Source organism: Bos indicus x Bos taurus, chromosome 5 (genome assembly GCF_003369695.1).
Source record: "Bos indicus x Bos taurus breed Angus x Brahman F1 hybrid chromosome 5, Bos_hybrid_MaternalHap_v2.0, whole genome shotgun sequence".
Classification (NCBI taxonomy): domain Eukaryota; kingdom Metazoa; phylum Chordata; class Mammalia; order Artiodactyla; family Bovidae; genus Bos; species Bos indicus x Bos taurus.
The window spans coordinates 5,333,153-5,350,334 of NC_040080.1; the positions used below are offsets into that span (position 1 = coordinate 5,333,153).

The 17,182-nt window shown below is 52.6% G+C and overlaps 1 protein-coding gene across 1 annotated transcript in view; it reads right to left on the minus strand.

The window, feature by feature from the left end:
• Nucleotides 1-12,567: 12,567 nt before the first annotated feature.
• The window catches only part of SAMM50 (SAMM50 sorting and assembly machinery component), a 30,706-nt gene continuing 26,091 nt past the window's right edge, over nt 12,568-17,182 (minus strand). The window contains exon 15 of the mRNA XM_027540557.1: nt 12,568-12,773. Within this exon, the coding sequence (XP_027396358.1) occupies nt 12,728-12,773 (46 nt within the window). The 3' untranslated portion in view covers nt 12,568-12,727. The remainder of the gene's footprint in view (nt 12,774-17,182) is intronic.

Below are 17,182 nucleotides of genomic sequence, written 5' to 3' on the forward strand. Positions count from 1 at the left end.
GCTACAGTCCATGGGGTCGCAAAGAGTCGGCTATGACTGAGTGACTGAGCACTTAGTGAAGTCAGCCAGTCCCCTGTCTAGGATGTGGGGTCATCCGGGACTCCTTCTCCTGGACCTGTCGGTCTCTTGTCTTCAATCTCGTTATCAGCCCTCCTCTCTACAAGCCTGAGCTCATGCTTTTGCATCACTCACCTGGATCACGATAAGGGTCTCTCAGCCAGGAAATCCCAAATCTGATCACAGCACTCCCTGGCTGCATTTTTCAAAGGCTTCCCAAGACCCCCAGTCCTTCCTTGGCGCTCCATGGTCTTGTCACCGCCTGACTCTCCATCTTTTTGTCCGATTCACAGCTGTCCTCAACAAGCCCTCCTTGACTCCCCAGGCTTTACACACGCAGTGTGCTCTCTCCCCACCTTGCTTCTCTGACTTGACTCCCCCCCAGGCCCAGCAGCTCACCTCCTTCTTGGTGTCTCTCCATTCCCCGGAGGCCCTTCTGGTTGAGTCATCACACTGGGTGACGTGGGTGTTTGTCACATTTACTTATTCATTCATTTGCTCATTCATTCATTCAACAAGCGTATCAAGTGCCTGCTCATATAGAGCTTCCATTCTAGGGGACAAAAGCTCACACACACACAGAGTTCAAATAGAAGGTTGTCATAAGTGAAGGGCAGGTATGCGGTTTATGGGAATCCCCTGGTAGTCCAGTGCTTATGACTCTGAGCTTTCCCTGCCTGGGGTGTGGGTTTGATAAGGTCCCACGAGCCACGTGGCCAAAACAAAAAATTATGTGGGTTTAAACACCACATTGACATTAACGATTCCCACGCTTCCTTCTTTGGTCCTGTAGCCACTGGGCTCCAGATCCACGAACCTCAGGGGTTAGCAAACGACCAGCCCAGCTATCCAGCCTGTGCCTGTTTTATAAGATCTGAGACCTAAGGGTGGTTTTTAAATAGTGAAAATATATCAACAAAAGAATGTTTCCTGGCAACTTTCTGCTCTTTTTCTTAATTTTTTTTTCTTTTTTCACAATCAGATTCTTTGCCACTATTGCAGATTTTAACATAAGAATAATCATGCTCCTTGCAGAAATGAATACATCTTTTTTGTTTTTTTGGCTGCACCATGCAGCAAGCAAGATCTTAGTTCCCCAAACAGGGAGCGAAACTTCTCCCCTTACGTTGGAAGTGTGGAGTCTTAACCACTGGGCTTCCAAGGAAGTCCCATGAACACATCTTTTAAATGCTTGATTTTTCTTTAATTCTGCTACCAATTATTTGGAAATATTAACCCAGAATATTTGAGAGAACTGTCTTTTAAATAGAAGTTTACTACTTCCCTGGGAGTTCAGACAGTAAAGAATCTGCTTACAATGCAGGAAACTTGAGTTGGATCCCTGGGTCAGGAAGAGCCCCTGGAGAAGGGCATGGCAACCCACTCCAGTATTCTTGCCTGGAGAATCCCATGGACGGAGGAGCCTGGTGGGTTTCAGTCCATGGGGTCACAGAGTCAGACACGACTGAGCGACTAACGCTTGCACAGCTGACACTCCAGAGCAAGGGGCCTTAGAGGCTGTGGGTGCTGTGCGAGGCTTATGTTCATTGCTGGATTTGAAACTTGTGTAGAACTTGGAACATTCTTTATCCTGAAGTCTTTTGTCTGCGGGTCTAGTGTGCCTTATTAATTTCAGAGATCTATTATTCATTTCCCCTCGGAGCAGTCAGGAACTTGCAAGAGAATCACTAACTTCGGCTCCCGTCACCGTGTCTCCCCGAACCATCCGGACTCCGACAGGCACCGGCAGCCTTGCGTGGGAGCTGTCAGATCTGGAGTCAGGCTTGATGAAAGAGCTGCTTTCCTTCCCGGCCTTTACCAATCTTCTGAGCTCTGTGTGCAGTTCAAATCGATTCCACTTGTTTTCCAGGCTGTCTTGGCATTTCCGTCTCATTCCTGAAGAAGGCAAGCTATAGATTTTCATGTACATGTCTTAGGATAAACATTAAGATTGGATCCGACTTAAATCGCTAAATAACACACACCTCGCCTATTTCATCCGAGTTTTTCTTTTAAAACAATATATTTTTTTTATAGAACCTGCCTGACAAACACACCTTCAGCCATGTGATCAAGGCCGATGTCACAGCCGTCAGCCACGGTGACAGCATGTGTCCTGATGTGATGGGATGAAAATGACAATTTGCCCCTGTGGTCATCCCCCTCAAGCCCACAACTCCAGTCTAATCAGGAGAAAAACAGCAGGCAAACTCCAGTTGCTTCTGCACAACCGGCCCAGGCCTCCGCCAAGCTGTCAAGGTCATCAAAAAAAGGGAAGTCTGAGAGATCCTCACCACCAGAGGAGCTAAGGAGACAGGACAACTGGGGTCATGTGGGACCTGGACCAGAAAAGTACATGGGGTGAAAACGAAGAAAATCTGAGACTAGATGAGTTAGTGGTAACGTGTTCGTGTGGGTTCATTAGTTGTAACAAACGGACCCAGACTAATGTGATGAATGTAATTAATTGCTCATTAATAATTGCAATAATTGCTCATTAATAATGAATGTGATTAATGGGCTCATTAATGTGGGAAAGCTGGGTGAGGGCGGTGTGGAAACTCTGCCCTCTTTTCAAAATGTATCTGTAAACATAGAACTGTAAGGCGGAAGGCTCAGTTTTAAAAAGTTCATCATCGATTTTTAAAGAGCTGGGTTACTCTTTTCACCTTCATTTCAAAGGAAAGATTTCCATTTTCCAAGTTTTCAAAGCTCATAAGGAAGTCAGCTGGGGAATCTGTTATGAGCAGGCGGCAGCCTTCTCCACCCTCTGTCCCCACCCAAAACCTTTGCAAATCAATTAGATATTTTTAGAATCCTTTTGGATCCGTGGTTCTTAATTTCCCTTAAATGGACTTCAGGTGTTAACCCTCCTGAGTGTTCTGGCTTCGTCAGCAGACACGAGCAGTTGCAAGCGAACCGAGGGGAAGCTGCGGGGACCCAGGGGAGCGGCCATGCGCAGATGGGGTGCCCTCCGAAAAGACATCAACAGTCCACCTGAGAGCTCGCTCACCTGTCCCGGCACCTGCTGCCGGCAGGGGGCGTTCAGGTCTCGAGATGCATTTGCCCTTCCTCTGCCTTTGGCTCCATCTCTCAGTGACCGACGTCCACCTTCAGCAATCACTTAGTTTCTTTTTTTTTAAAGTTACTCAAGCCCAGAAGAGGTGGGACTTGTTTCCTTATGTTCTCTGACAAGAGAATGACATGCAGAGAAATGAGCTCTTTTCCAGCTCCAGAGTCTCAGACACAAAGGACTGGGGAGGACTGTGCGTCAGTGGGAGTGTCCGGAGAAGCAGAACCAATAGAAGATGACATATCACTACATGTGTCTCAGGAGGGATAGACAGCTAGACAGATGTAGTCTTCTCCTATATAAACAGAGAGAGACAGAGACAGATCCCAGGGCGGGCGTCAGCCAGCCCATTAAGGATTGGAATAAAACAGAAGTTGGAGGAAGAAAGAAGTTGCCCTGTTTCCTGCCTCTCTGTTGAACTGGGACATCTCCTCTCCTCCTCTCCTGCCCCTCAGCTGGATTTGCACCCCAGCTCTGCTGGTTCTCAGGCCCCGGGACTTGGACTGAATTGTGCCACCAGCCTTCCCGAGTCTCTAGCTGGCGGACAGCAGATAGGGACTTCTCAGCCTCTGTAATGGAGTGAGCCAATTCCCTGTATTAAATCTCCTTTTATATGTATATGTATCCTACTGATTCTGTTTTCCTGGAGAGTCCTGTCTTTGTTCAGTCGGTAAGTCATGTTCAACTCTTTGCAACCCCAGGGACTGCAGCATGCCAGGCCTCCGTTCATCACCAACTCCTGGAGTTTGCCCAAGTTCGTGTCCACTGAATCAGTGACGCCATCCAACCATCTCATCCTCTGTCGTCCCCTTCTCCTCCCGCCTTCGATCTTTCCCAGCATCAGGGTCTTTTCCAAGGAGTCGGCTCTTCGCATCAGGTGGCCAAAGTACTGGAGCTTCAGCTTCAGGATCAGTCCTTCCAATGAGTATTCAGGGTTGATTTCCTTTAGGATGGACTGGTTTGATGTCCTTGCAGTCCTAAGGCCTCTCAAGCGCCTTCTCCAGCACCACAGTTTAACTCCTGGAAATGCCCAGCTACTCTCCCCCTGAGGCCTTTGTATAGGCTGTTCCTCTTCCTAGTTGCTGTTCCCTTCACCTGCTGCCCTGCCTGCTTGCTTCTCCTTCCTCACATCTCAGCTTAAGTGTCCAGTCTTCAGAGAAGCCTCTTTGGACCCCACAGAACAGGATCAACACACTCCTCCAGCACCTTTCTGGATCTCTGAGACCCACTGGAGAGTCAGCCTGGGCTCCCCCGGGGTGTTGGGGGCAGGCGGGGGCAGGGGGCAGTGGGACCACAAGACTGAGGGGGAGCTGACTCTCAGAGAGGGCGAGGGGCAGGCCCCGCAGAACAGAGGACCAGCGGCTGGCAGCTACAGGTCACTGGAAATGGCCGGGGGCAGCGGGAACCCGGGGCGGGACAGGGATGAGGGATGAGCAGACACGAGAGGCCCAGGGGATTCAGGGATAAATAAGGAGGCCGCGTGGATGGATTATAGGTTGGGGGTGGGAAGGCCCCTTGCACTCCTGCTCCGAGCCCAGCACCAAGCACGTGTATTGAGTGAATGAGCAAACGAACAGAGGAAGTGAGGATTCAAGGCCTCTGGCTCCTGGCTCCTGAGCACGAGCTTTTCCTGTTCCCCACACCCGGAAGGGCCAGAGGAGGCTGTTTCCAGACAGACAGGAGGCGAGGCCGAGCCCAGAGCTGAGGCCGCGGGGATGGGAAGGCTCAGAGTCCCGGTGGCTCGGTCCTGGCCTGGCACTGCCGCTGGTTCCTATCGGTGCTCAGGTGAGGGCTGTGCATGCAAGCTTGCGGACGAACCCGACCTCACCTTCACTAGAGCAGCAGCTCAGAAGTCTCACCCCGTCGGATCTCAGCTTGTCCCCGTTAAGGACAGCATATCCACTTTTACCCTACGTGCTCAATGTCCACTCACGCCACGGTCTCCTGACTGTGTTCTGATACTTCCAGCCGTGGCTCTGTCTGCTTAGTGTTTCAGGGAAATTACGTTTAGATGAGCGGTAATTTCTGGGTATGATAATAAGATTGAAGCCGTTGTACTTGGGTCTCTGACTCAGTCTAGGGAGGTCACCTTCTATTTCACATGATGGATGGAGCCAGGCTGGCTATTATCTCAGCCAGGCGAAGCCGGAATATTTTAATTGACCAAGCCCATCTATCTAGTGACAGAGTAGAAAATGCTTCCTTTGTTAGAAACGGATTGATGGAAAAGGAGGAAAAACTGGGTAGAGAGGCTGCAATTCTCATAGTTGATCCAGATTCGTAGAATGTACGTTCTTCTCAAAAATGATTAGTGTTTATTTCCCCAGCAGGATAATGCACGAACAGTCTTTGTTCTTTCAAGTTATCTAATGATTTGGCAAAGGAATCCGGTAATTTACTCATCAGGGGAACGCCATGTAGAGTCACAACCAGGCTTGGGGACGAGGTGACCATCGGGCCCTTTGGCAGAGCATCCTTTGTGCTTCAAGGTGGCTGGTTTGACCTCAGGAAAGCAGAGTCGAGACGGCTTCCCACGGTTCACTTCTCAGACCCACACGTATGAGTGTAAACGTAAAACACGCCTACGTTTTATTCCAAATTTAAACCAATCTTTTCTCTTTACGGTACACCCAGGTGATAATTCAGGAAAGACTCAAAATTTCTGCCCTGCTCACACCACGCTCTGGATGGTATTTACAATCCAAGCTAAAGCCCACCCACTCCATCCTCATCCCTACTCCCACCCACCCCAGTGCGGACAGCGGGTCTCAGCCCCTACTGTGTGCCAGGCCCTCCACGTACATTTCCTCCAACACAGAGGTTCCACCAGCCCCATTTCACAGAAGAGAAATGTGAGGGCAGGAAGGGGAACATGGTTTATATCTGGTAATAAAAGGAGGGTTTTTAATTCCCAGCTTGTCGCTCAGCAAAGACAAGAGTCCCTTCTCACTCAGGTCCATACAGAGCCCTCACAAGGACTCTAGGAGTTACTCTGGTCGTTTCGCAACCCTGAATATTCACTGGAAGGACTGATGCTGAAGTTGGAGCTCCAATACTTTGGCCACCTGATGTGAAGAGCCCACTTAACTGGAAAAGACACTGATGCTGGGAAAGATTGAGGGCAAGAGGAGAAGAGGGCAAGAGGATGAGATGGTTGGATGGCATCACCGACTCCATGGACATGAGTTTGAGCAACCTCTGGGAGACAGTGAAGGACAGGGAAGCCTGGCGTGCTGCAGCTCATGGGGTTGCAAAGAGTCAGACACGACTGAGTGACTGAACAACAACAAAGATGTTCCCTGGTGATTCAGTTCCCTGGGGTGACACGTGCACTCACACAAGCACGATAGTGGGTACAAGTGCTGGGGCCTGGACACGGGGCAGGGCTGAGCCCCAGCCCGCACTCGAGGTCACTGTATCCTACACCCTGGGACTGAAGCAAAAATGCCAGGTTCACTGGAGAACATCCTTGGTGAGGCAGAAACACTGGATTTCATTAAATTCCAGCCCTTTAACATTCTGTGCGCTGACACAGGGGGCACAGAGGCACGTCTGTCTCAGGGAAAAGCTGAGTGGCTGGGCTGGGGGAAAACAGCCACTCTTCCCATGAAGTGTCAATCATTGTTACTTAAGGAATGACTGATGACCTGGGGTTATTCAGATGGGTTGCTTGGCAGACATTTCCTTAAAAATGAATGAAGTGAGCTTCAAGGAAAGCAACTAACAGAATTTGCTGCCAAGGAGAGCATGGGAGCTTTCACGTGAACATTGGAACTTGGAGAAACTCGTATCTGCCACCGTGAGCTTGGCAGCTTCGCAATACTTAACCGATTCTTCTGATGAGAGTGGTGGTGACATTAATGAATGTGATCTTTTAATTTTGCATAATCATGCCATGGGTCGGTATTTGGAAGATTTGCACAACTTTGTGGGCCAGTATTTCCCAAATGACCACTGTATGATGCTACAAAAATCGTGCCTGGGTAGCAGACCCAGTTACAGTGCCAGATGGACCCATGGACTTGATGTAACTGAGTGTGAGAAGTCACTGATGTGATTTCAGATTCCAACTGGCAACTAACCTTTGAAAAACCACCACTTGTTGAGTTTTGGTGAATTATCAAAGAATATTCAGCCAAGTCATCTGAAAAGACTATTAAAGTAACCACGTCTAAGGACTTCCCTGGAGGTCCGGAGGTTAAGAGTCTGCTTTCCAACGCAGGGGACGGGGGTTTGATCCCAGTAGGGAAACAGATTCCACAGGCTTGAGGAGCAGTTAAGCTCGTGCACCACAATGAAGATTAAAAAAAAATACTCTCCTCTTTTCCAAATACCTATCTATATGAGGTTAGCGTTTCTTATATACCTAAACCACTCTAAGTGCAAGAGACTGATGCAGAAGTAGATATAAGAAACCATGTATTTTTGAAGACACCTAATAAAGAGATTTGCAAAACGGCCAAACAATGCCACTCTATTCACTCTATTTTTTGGAATAGTTGTTTTCCCTCCCATAAAATGCGATGTATGTTAGCCAGCAATGGGTTTGTTATTTTTAAATGAATTATGTTTTTCAAAATTTTGTCTTAATTTCTAGTTCAGTAAGTATTCATATCCATCTACATAAACAAAAGCTCTTTGGAGGGTCCTCCAAAATTTTTGGCAGGGTGAAGGAGTCCACAGGCCAAAAAATCTGAGAAACGCAGTCGTACACGATCATCTGAAGAGATCAGTAAAAAGATAAAAGAGGCAATATTTAGTTATTGTCCCTGAAATTAAATGTTGGTGCTGTAAACAAGCTTTTAAAAACGGTCTAATAAGTGGTTGTGTCATGGAGATCATTGACCATGTAAATATTTCATGAAGCGGTACTGATGGCTTGGGAGCGAATTTCTGGGTAAGCATCATCTGGTTCAGAAAATGCTCATCTGGCTGGGGTTCGAGTCCAGCCTGAATCACAAAGTACCCACTGCTTTCTCCTTGTATCTAACGTGGAAACACAGGCAGGGCGATCGACGGTGTTACATGTCAGCTCTGAGCTACATGGGGGCATAAAGCCTCAGAAAACCCACAGGCAGCATCCTTGGGACCCCGGGAATACAGCACCTGAAGGGACCAAACCCAAGTCCTGTCCTTTGACAGAAGAGGGCGGCAGCCAGAGGGAAGGAGTGGGTGGGGCTGGTGAAGAGCCCTAAGGACCAGGGCAGCATCAGGACGTGGGGCCCGTGGTTATCCACCTTCCGTGCCTCCTCCCTGTATCCTGTATCCTCCTTCTCCTTCCTCAGAAGCGCAGGTGCTCCCACTTCTGACGGGCCCACGGCAGGAACTATATAGATGCTAAAACAGTCAAACAGGGCCCACGGGCACCCAGGGGTGATGTGTGCTAAAGGAGAACCACTCCCAACTCCAGCCCTCTGCTGCCTGTAGCAATGAAGACTTCTTGTCGTCCGACCCACTTCTTTAGAGAAGCTAGAAATGGAAATCTTGGGTACAGCCACCTGATTTATTTATTTTTTGGCTGCGCCGGGTCTTCGTTGCTGCATGTGGGATCTTTAGTTTTGACATGTGAGCTCTTAATTGCACCACGTGGGATCTAGTTCCCCGACCAGGGATCAAACCTGGGCCCCGCCCCCCACCCCGACACCCTGAATTGGGAGCACAGAGTCTTAGCCACTGCACCACCTTAGGAAGTCCCCAGCCACCTGATTTCAAACATTTCATTTTCTTTCAAGCGCAGCTCTCTGCTTTTTGTTCTAGACTAAGGCATCCACTTCTCTTTGGTGATCTTTAACATAATGCTGAAGCTGAAGCTGAAGCTCCAATACTTTGGCCACCTGATGCAAAGAACTCACTCACTGGAAAAGACTCTGAGGCTGGGAAAGATTGAGGGCAGGAGGAGAAGGGGACGACAAAGGATGAGATGGTTGGATGGCATCACTGACTCAATGGACATGAGTCTGAGTAGGCTCCAGGAGTTGGTGATGGACAGGGAGGCCTGGCGTGCTGCAGTCCATGGGGTCGCAGAGAGTCGGACATGACTGAGCGACTGAGCTGAACTGAACCACACAGTGCATTTGAGCACATCTAATTACCCTCAAGGCAGGTTTATCTGGTCTTAAGCAAATTCACATGGAATTTAGAAAGATGGTAATGACAACCCTGTATGTGAGATAGCAAAAGAGGCACAGGTGTATAGAAGAGTCTTTTGGACTCTATGGGAGAGGGAAGAGGGGGGATGATTTGGGAGAATGGCATTGAAATATGTATATTATCATATGTGAAATGAATCGCCAGTCCAGGTTCGATGCAGGATACAGCATGCTCGGGGCTGGTGCACTGGGATGATCCAGAGGGATGGGATGGGGAGGGAGGTGGGAGGGGGGTTCAGGATGGGGAACACATGTACACCCGTGGTGGATTCATGTCAGTGTATGGCAAAACCAATACAATATTCTAAAGTAACTAGCCTCCAATTAAAATAAATACATTTATATTAAAAAAAAAGCAAACTCACAAACTAAAGAGAATTCTTAGCTTCAGGAGCTGTGCGGGTATGAGGAAGATGTCAAAAGTGCAGGGTCTATGCCGGAATCAGCCTCAGGGGAAGTGTGGCCTGACCTTCGTCAGCAGGGCCTGCTTGACTGTCCTCTGCTCCAGTGACCGAGACCCTTGTAGCACAGCCTGTCTCCTCCTTGGGTAGTAAAAGCCGTGCAGACAACAGACAGGAGGGAGGGGGTCGGCGGGGCGGGACACGGGCGGCTGGCGGCTCAGCTCCAGGAGCACGTGGCTGATGAAACTTGTGTAAAAGGTCAGCGTGCGAGGGCAGAGACCACCACAGGGTCACAGTAACGGGCGACACGATGCATCGCAGACGGGTTTGCTTCTGCAGGCATTGAGACAACTATCTTTGCTGAAGCTAGCCTCGGTCATACGCACATGACTGGCCCAGCATGTTTCCAGCAAGGGAGACGGCAGCGATCCCCTTCAGGATGAAGACACGGAAGGCTTCGTGTCTTGGCCCATTCCTTTGCAGAGTGACATGAAACCCTGATTGAACAAATATTGAACTCCGGTCTAATCCCAAAAGCTCAGGTATTTAGAGAAAAATGAAGTCAAATTAAGATGCAAAGGGAATTCCCTGGTGGTCCAGTGGTTAGAGCTTGGTGCTTTCACTGCTGAGCAGTGGCCGCGGGTTCGATCCCTGGTTGGGGAACTAGTGGGAGGCACAGCCACAGAGACTCGCGGAGGCAGGGTGGTGCTCTTCACGCTCCTTTTCATGACATCTTTTGCTCTAAACAGCAGCTGTGAAGCTCAGTCCACAGTGAACTGGCCTGGGCTCTGGTCCTCTAGCACTTTGTGAAGGGCTCCTGGCTTCCTGCTCCAGTCTGCCCACTGAACCCCACCAAGAAGGGACAGAATTCTGATCTCACCCCGTGTCTCCACCGCTTCCACTCCACCCTGTGAAGCAGCCTGAGAAGCGTGTTTGCCACTGAAACCCGCTCCTGACCTGGCAGATGGCCGACATGCTGCGCTTTCATTAAGGAGCTAGGCTGGCGGCCCGAGGTGACCCGGCCCTGCGTGATTAAAGATGCACCGTTTCAAAAGTGACTTCTTTTTGGATTCTCCACCAGAGTGGGAGATGAATTCACAAAGGTCATGGAGTCTGAGAGTCTGGGTTACCTGAATTTTTACTGTTCCTAATCTGTAGACTGAACACAACAGAGCCCTACTGTGGGTTTCTAATTTTGCCAAATGTATCGATATGAAACTGGAAACAATAAAGCAACTCAGGGGAAAAAAAGTATATTCTCCCAGGTTCCCAACTATTAAGAGAGGTAAAATTTTCTCCTTAAGTATCCTCTGCAAAATCTCCATAGTTCACGTGGGCTGTGAGGGGGAGATACGCCTCGGAGGCCTGAGTGCAGGTGGGTCCCTGGACTTGGGCGCCCTTGGCGGGAATATTAACCAGGTAATGGGAGGATGAAGCTGAGGGGCACTGAGCCCCAGCCGGGGGCGTGGGGGTTGGGAGGGATATCTGATAGGAAACTCTGGCTAAGGCCCACTGGGATAACACCTGCACCCCTGGACATTTTTACAGGGTACCGTTTTTAGAAGAATTCAGAGAAGGTTTAAATTGTTAAAACTTTCTTCTCACGTGAATAATTAAGTCTACCCTAAAATATTACTTTGAGAGATAGATACTACGTGTGTTAGGCAGGATAAAGGTTCCCCAAAGATGCCCACGTTCCAGGTTCTCCTGGAACCTGTGGGTATCTGACTCAGTGTGGCTGGTGCATTATTAGACTGTGGTAGATCTGAGGCTGCTGACCACCTGATGGTAACATCAGACCAGCGTGGAGTGTCCGGGTGGGCCAGAGACGAGGCAAAGAGTCAGAGGGAGAAGGAAGATTGAGCTGTGGCATTGAAGACACAGGAAGGGGCCATCAGCCAGGGATCGTGGGCGCCTCAGGAAGCTGGGGAAGGTCAGGAAGCCGACCCTCCCCTGGAACGTCCAGCAGGCATGCGGCCCTGCGGACGCCTGGTTTCAGGCCAGCAAGACCCATTTTGGACTCCTGGCGTATGGACTGCAAGGGGACGGCTCTGTGTCACGCTGAGCCTCTAGGTGTGCGGTGCTTGGTTAGAGCAGCACGGAAGCGGATTCACGCGTCTTTAACACGAGGTGGCTGCGCCTCCCTCCTTGCCTCCCTGCCATCAGGCTGGTTCATCCTTGCAGGGCGCTCACACTGGCTGAGATGACCCTGTGCCTGCAGCCCTGCACAGGCCCTTCTCAGCCAGCACTGAGTCACAGCACGCACGCCCCCTAGCGGCGGGCTCTGCGGATCGCTTCATGGAGAATGCCCATCACGGTCATGAGAATTTGAGGCGGGCGCTCACAGAAGCTTTGAGAAACAGCCCAGATGGACTATTTCAGTCAATCCACCAAAAAATATAATAGTAATGATGATAATGAGAGTTGTTAGTCACTTAGTCCTGTCTGACTCTGAGACCCTATGGACTGTAGCCCGCCAGGCTCCTCTGTCCATGGGACTCTCCAGGCAAGGATACTGGAGTGGGTTGCCACGCCCTCCTCCAGGGGACCTTCCCGACCCAGGGGTCGAACCGGCATCTCCTGCACTGGAGGCAGATGCTTCGCTACGGAGCCAGCCACCAGGGAAGCCCAGGAATGAGGATAATAATAACTCTTTCTAATGCTGTTTTACAGTTTGCACACAGCCATCCCATTGCTGATTCCACCTAATCTGTGGCAACTGAGCACTGAGACCCGAAGAGTCCGGGATGAAAGGGGAATCAGGAGGTGACTGGCCGGCCCCCCACCCGGAGGCACGCACGAAGGAACGCGCACAAGGCCACCTGACCTCAGAGAAAGCGGCAAGCGCAGCCTCGGAGAGGAAATCCCATCCACGACGCGGCCGAGGATCTGTATTTGAATATTTATTGACATGGTTTTCCACAAGGACTGCAGTCGAAGGATCCGTGAAGCGTGTCTGTCTGGAGAGAGAGTGTGGCCCTGAGAATCTCAGTGCTGCCTGCATCCTGGAGCCGCTGCTGGGGGGGCTGGAGGACGTGCTGCATCCGCTACAGGAACCTGATCCCAGCTCCGAACTGGACGCCGTCACAGATCCTGGAAAACAAAGTGCTTTCTCTTAAGGCAGGAAGTCAAAGCTCAGGTCTGCCCTGCTCGCCCCGCCGCTGTCGGCACCAGAGACGTGCACGGCTCAGACACAAGGCCCGTGGCCCTGCCTCTCGGGAGGCCCGGGCCCTCCTGGCCTCCCGGCCTCACCCGCTGGCCCTGGCCACTCCCTCCTCCACCTTCGGAGGATGGATGAGGGAACGAAACGGGAGACACAAATACCCCTCCCTGCTTCCTCCTCTACTCCTGTTTCCCCAGTCCTGACCCAAGTAGAGACAACAGGAGGACCTCGAGCGAAACAGTCACCAACAACAAAACTCTGGTGTGGGTGGTGGGGCGGGTTGGGGGAGAAGCTTTGTTTATTTCTAAGGCTACCAGGATGACCCAGGGAGGTCGGGGAGGGAGCTGGCAGGAGTGCAGAACCCAGAAGAGTCCCAGGGTCTGGCAACAGCAGAACCCACAGTCCCGCAGGGTTTGCCGCGACCACCGCTTGGCAGCCTGCTCCTCTCACAGGAAAGAAAGGACGCAGGAGGTCACGCGGGTTGCAGCATCTGTCACCCACTGAAACTTTCGCAGGTTCCCTTCTGTGTGCTGTTGATCACCAGCTGACAGGCCCCTGGGCCCAAGTTCAGATGGGCAAGGGGGCCGAGCAGCAAGGAGGCGGCTGTGGTCACGGCAGGGTCCTGGGAGCCGAGCTCCGCACCCAGACGCACGCGTGCCCGAGGGCCTGGCAGTGTCCATGACGGCCTGGCCCCTGTGCCAGCCGCATGCAGCACACAGGCGGAGAATCACTGGCCGAGGTGCGTTCCTGGGACCCCCCCAGTGATGTTGATGCCCACCGGGCCAAGAACTGCCCCCCAGCACGGAAGGTGGTCTCCCGCACTGCCCACCTGCTGGCTGGGCTCAGAGGCAGGACCAGGGCTGTATGATCCTGGGGTCACAACGCCAGGAAGCAGAAGCTTCCAGCGAAAGCAGAGTTCCAAATCCCAACCGGCAGTTGATGACGATATGTTTGTGGAACACGGCGTGTTTTTGCAAGTTCTGACAGTTTCCAGAAAAACTGGACAAGAACAGCCCCCTCATTCAGAGGAAAGCTGATGTTTCAGTGTCACAACACCTGTGCCTCCCCGCTCCCCATCCTTAGAACTTAAGATGCAAGAAAGCTGACAGAAAGTGGTTTTCAGCCTGACTGTGAGCCGGGGAACAAAATAACCGGATCAATTAAGAGACTCGAGACAGAGAATCACTGCTGTTGCCAGTGACCACCTGCAGGGTCAAGGGTACTCACTGACAGACGGTGTCAGCAGAAGTCACCTGACCGGAAGGGACGCCACAGTCCAGCCCCAACGTGACCCTGAGTAAACCTCACCGCTGTCCTTAAATGGCAAAGACCCACAGTCAGGACACGACTGTGTTTGCACAGCTTAATTCCGCTGAAACCCAAACAACGTGTCTTTACCTTTTATATTTCCGGGTCCATAAAAGGGGGCCCAATGCCTACGTTCGTTATTTAGGAAAATGTCTGAAACAGGCTACAAGATAAAAACAAGTCAAGTCCTAGGTTCACATGGTTCAGAAACAAGCAGGCGTTCCAATAAAGGCTCGTTTACTTGGACTATATAAACAGATTAAACAACTTTACAAGTGCATGTTTATGTTCAGAGACCGTATAAACGTGTCACAGGAAAGACACCTGCCACACACACCCAGAACGGTGTCGCCGATGCCAGGAGCATGGAGACAGCCTCACCAAATGCCCCTCATCCTGTTCTGTGTCGCCTGTAACTTGTGAGCTTGTAACTCAGGAGGCGCCTCAGAAATCCCCCGTGTCTTCAGTCGCCCCCTCCCGCCGGCACAGTCTCCGGCCCTGCAGGGTCCCCCAGCATCAGGCTCCCATCCTCCCCCTGCAGGCCCCGGGCCTGATCTGGCACGGGCGACTCCGCGGGAGGCAGGCTGACGAGGGCCAGAACTCAGAGACCCTGGTGTGTGCCCGAGGGGAAAAGGCCAGAGGAGACGCGAGGGGACGCAAGTGCCCGGAACTCAGTCCCCGCCCGGCATCAAGGCCGCCCCACGCCTCGCTTCTGCCCCTGCAGAAGGGGTGCAAGCTGGCGCCCGCAGGCATCTCCTGCTTGCAGAGTCTGCGAGGAGAGTGGACCCAGCCGGACTTCCTCAGAGCCTCGGATTCTGGGAGCACAGCGACACCCAGTGGACTCCAGGGACGCTGCAACTACACTTTCAGTGGGAAGGATGGGAGGCCTCCCCAGAGCCAGCAGGGCGGGCCCAGGTCACACAGCCAGGGACAGGCAGGGGCTGGCCCTGCAGCCCACCCGCAGCTCAGCCAGTCGAGGGGCCGTGGCCACTCCTCCGCGGCTGACAGTCACGGTGAAACAGTAGAGCTACAGCGAAAACCCCACCCGCGTGTCCAGGCTCCCCTGAAACAAGGAACATCTATGACCTATTTACTTGTATGATCGGGACTAATATTACACACGGTTAATCTCCATCAAACAATCGTCACGGAAACAGCCTGGGTACTCTCTGAACAGAGAAGCTGGTAGCGAGTCAAAGTGTGACTGAGGAGACAGAGACAGCTTTCCTCTTTGCTTTTGCCCGCGGTGTGGCGCAGCCTCATGGCAGGGGTCTCTGAGCAGGTGGGTGGGGTGCTGGGCTCCTCTGCTGGCATCGGGGGTGGAGGGAATGGCGCGCGCTCTGGCCTCAGCGGGCTGGTGCTCCCTGGCACCCCTGACGGACACACACACCATCGTCCTGCTCACCCAGGCACATGATGGCTTGAGAAGCGCCGGCTGGAATGGTTCTCCGTGACTCCATCCCAGGGCGGGTGCAGGGTCAGCACCGCACCTCGGCCGCTCCCTGCAAGGATTCAGTGAGCACCTGGGTATTATGCCAGGGAGCCCTGGGTCCACACCTGTGGTGGGCAGGTAAGATGTCACCTAGCACACAAGCCTGGCTCTGGACAAAGTACCCGATCCCCCACGCTGCACTCTCCCTGAAATCAGGACACATCACCCACCTCTATTACATGTCTCCATCACAGTGAGCCAGGTGGCAGCCCCGGGCACACTGCAGACGGGGAGGGAGCGGGGGGACGCGGTGTGCTTCCCAAGGGAGCAGCTGGCCGGGGTGACTGCACCGGTCACAGCAGCACCATGAGGAACAACCAGCCCTGCTGACGCCGCACCGGACACGGCCTGCACATGAGTGGGCGCTCACTCACTCAGTCCCCAGACCGGCGGAGCGCTCACTGCCACTAGTGCCCGTTCTCTAGACGTGAAAACAGAGGCCTGCAAAGGTCACGTCCCTCACCCCAGGCCACACGGCGGCCGAGCTGGCTCCAGAGCACACCCAGCCTGAGCACCCGGACCCTCCTCGGCTCTGCTCCGTGCCGAGAACAGGCAAGGCGTGGAGAGGCGTTAACCATGGTCAGAGCCGCAGATCCGCGAGGGCGTGGGGAGGAAGGGCTCCGACATCACGGGGGGCCCCGGCCCGAGCCAGCCTTCCAGCGAGACGAGCAGGGCAGACTGCACTGGGCCAAGGGTCACAGGGGACTCAGGTGATGGCTGCTGACCCACACCTGAGAGCACAGCCTCGTCAGAAGGTCCCTGACACGGCTCCTCCTAGAACACTGTCACCCAGCGCGCCGAGCGGAAAGAGGAGGGAGCAGAGGCGGCACGGGACCCCCTCCAACACCGCAGACCACAGCTTGGCACTGGATGCCTGGGCAACGACGACTCAGCATCACGGCGGATCACAGACAGAACGCCGAGGATAAAAACACACAGCCGTCGAGACTCTGAAGTGTGTGCGTGTGAAGATACTCAGAGGTTAACAGAAACATGTGGCCTCCCCACCCGCATAAGCTGAGGCCCGAACCCTAAGCTCACGTGACGGGACCTGGGGAGGTGACCCAGTCACCACAGACGAGGGAGCTTAGCCAGGACGGGGTCCTTGGTGGGCTCAGTGTCCCTGTGAGAAGAGACACCAGAGAGCTCGCTCTGTCCCCAGGTGAGGATGCAGAGAGAAGGGGCCATCTGCCAACCAGGAAGGGCGCCCTGGGCCACAAACCACACCTGCCAGCGTCCTGACCCCAGCCTTCCCAGCGCCCAGACAGTGAGGAATCCACGTCTGCTCTCTAAGCTGCCAGTCCGTGGTATTACATACTGTGATGATGTTATCTCTGGGCTTCTTAAACTTTCTAAAACGCAAACCAAACACTTTAAGAAACAGAATTAATTTCTTCTTCAGCACAAATCAATGACGGCTGGAGAAACTCCAGACAGCCGGGTCCTCTGCTGCCCAGAGAAGGCTCTGGAGGGCGCAGAGCTGCGTCCACCCCAGCCTTTCGGGCTCCTGGCCTGCAAAGGCCCCATGGCAACACCTCA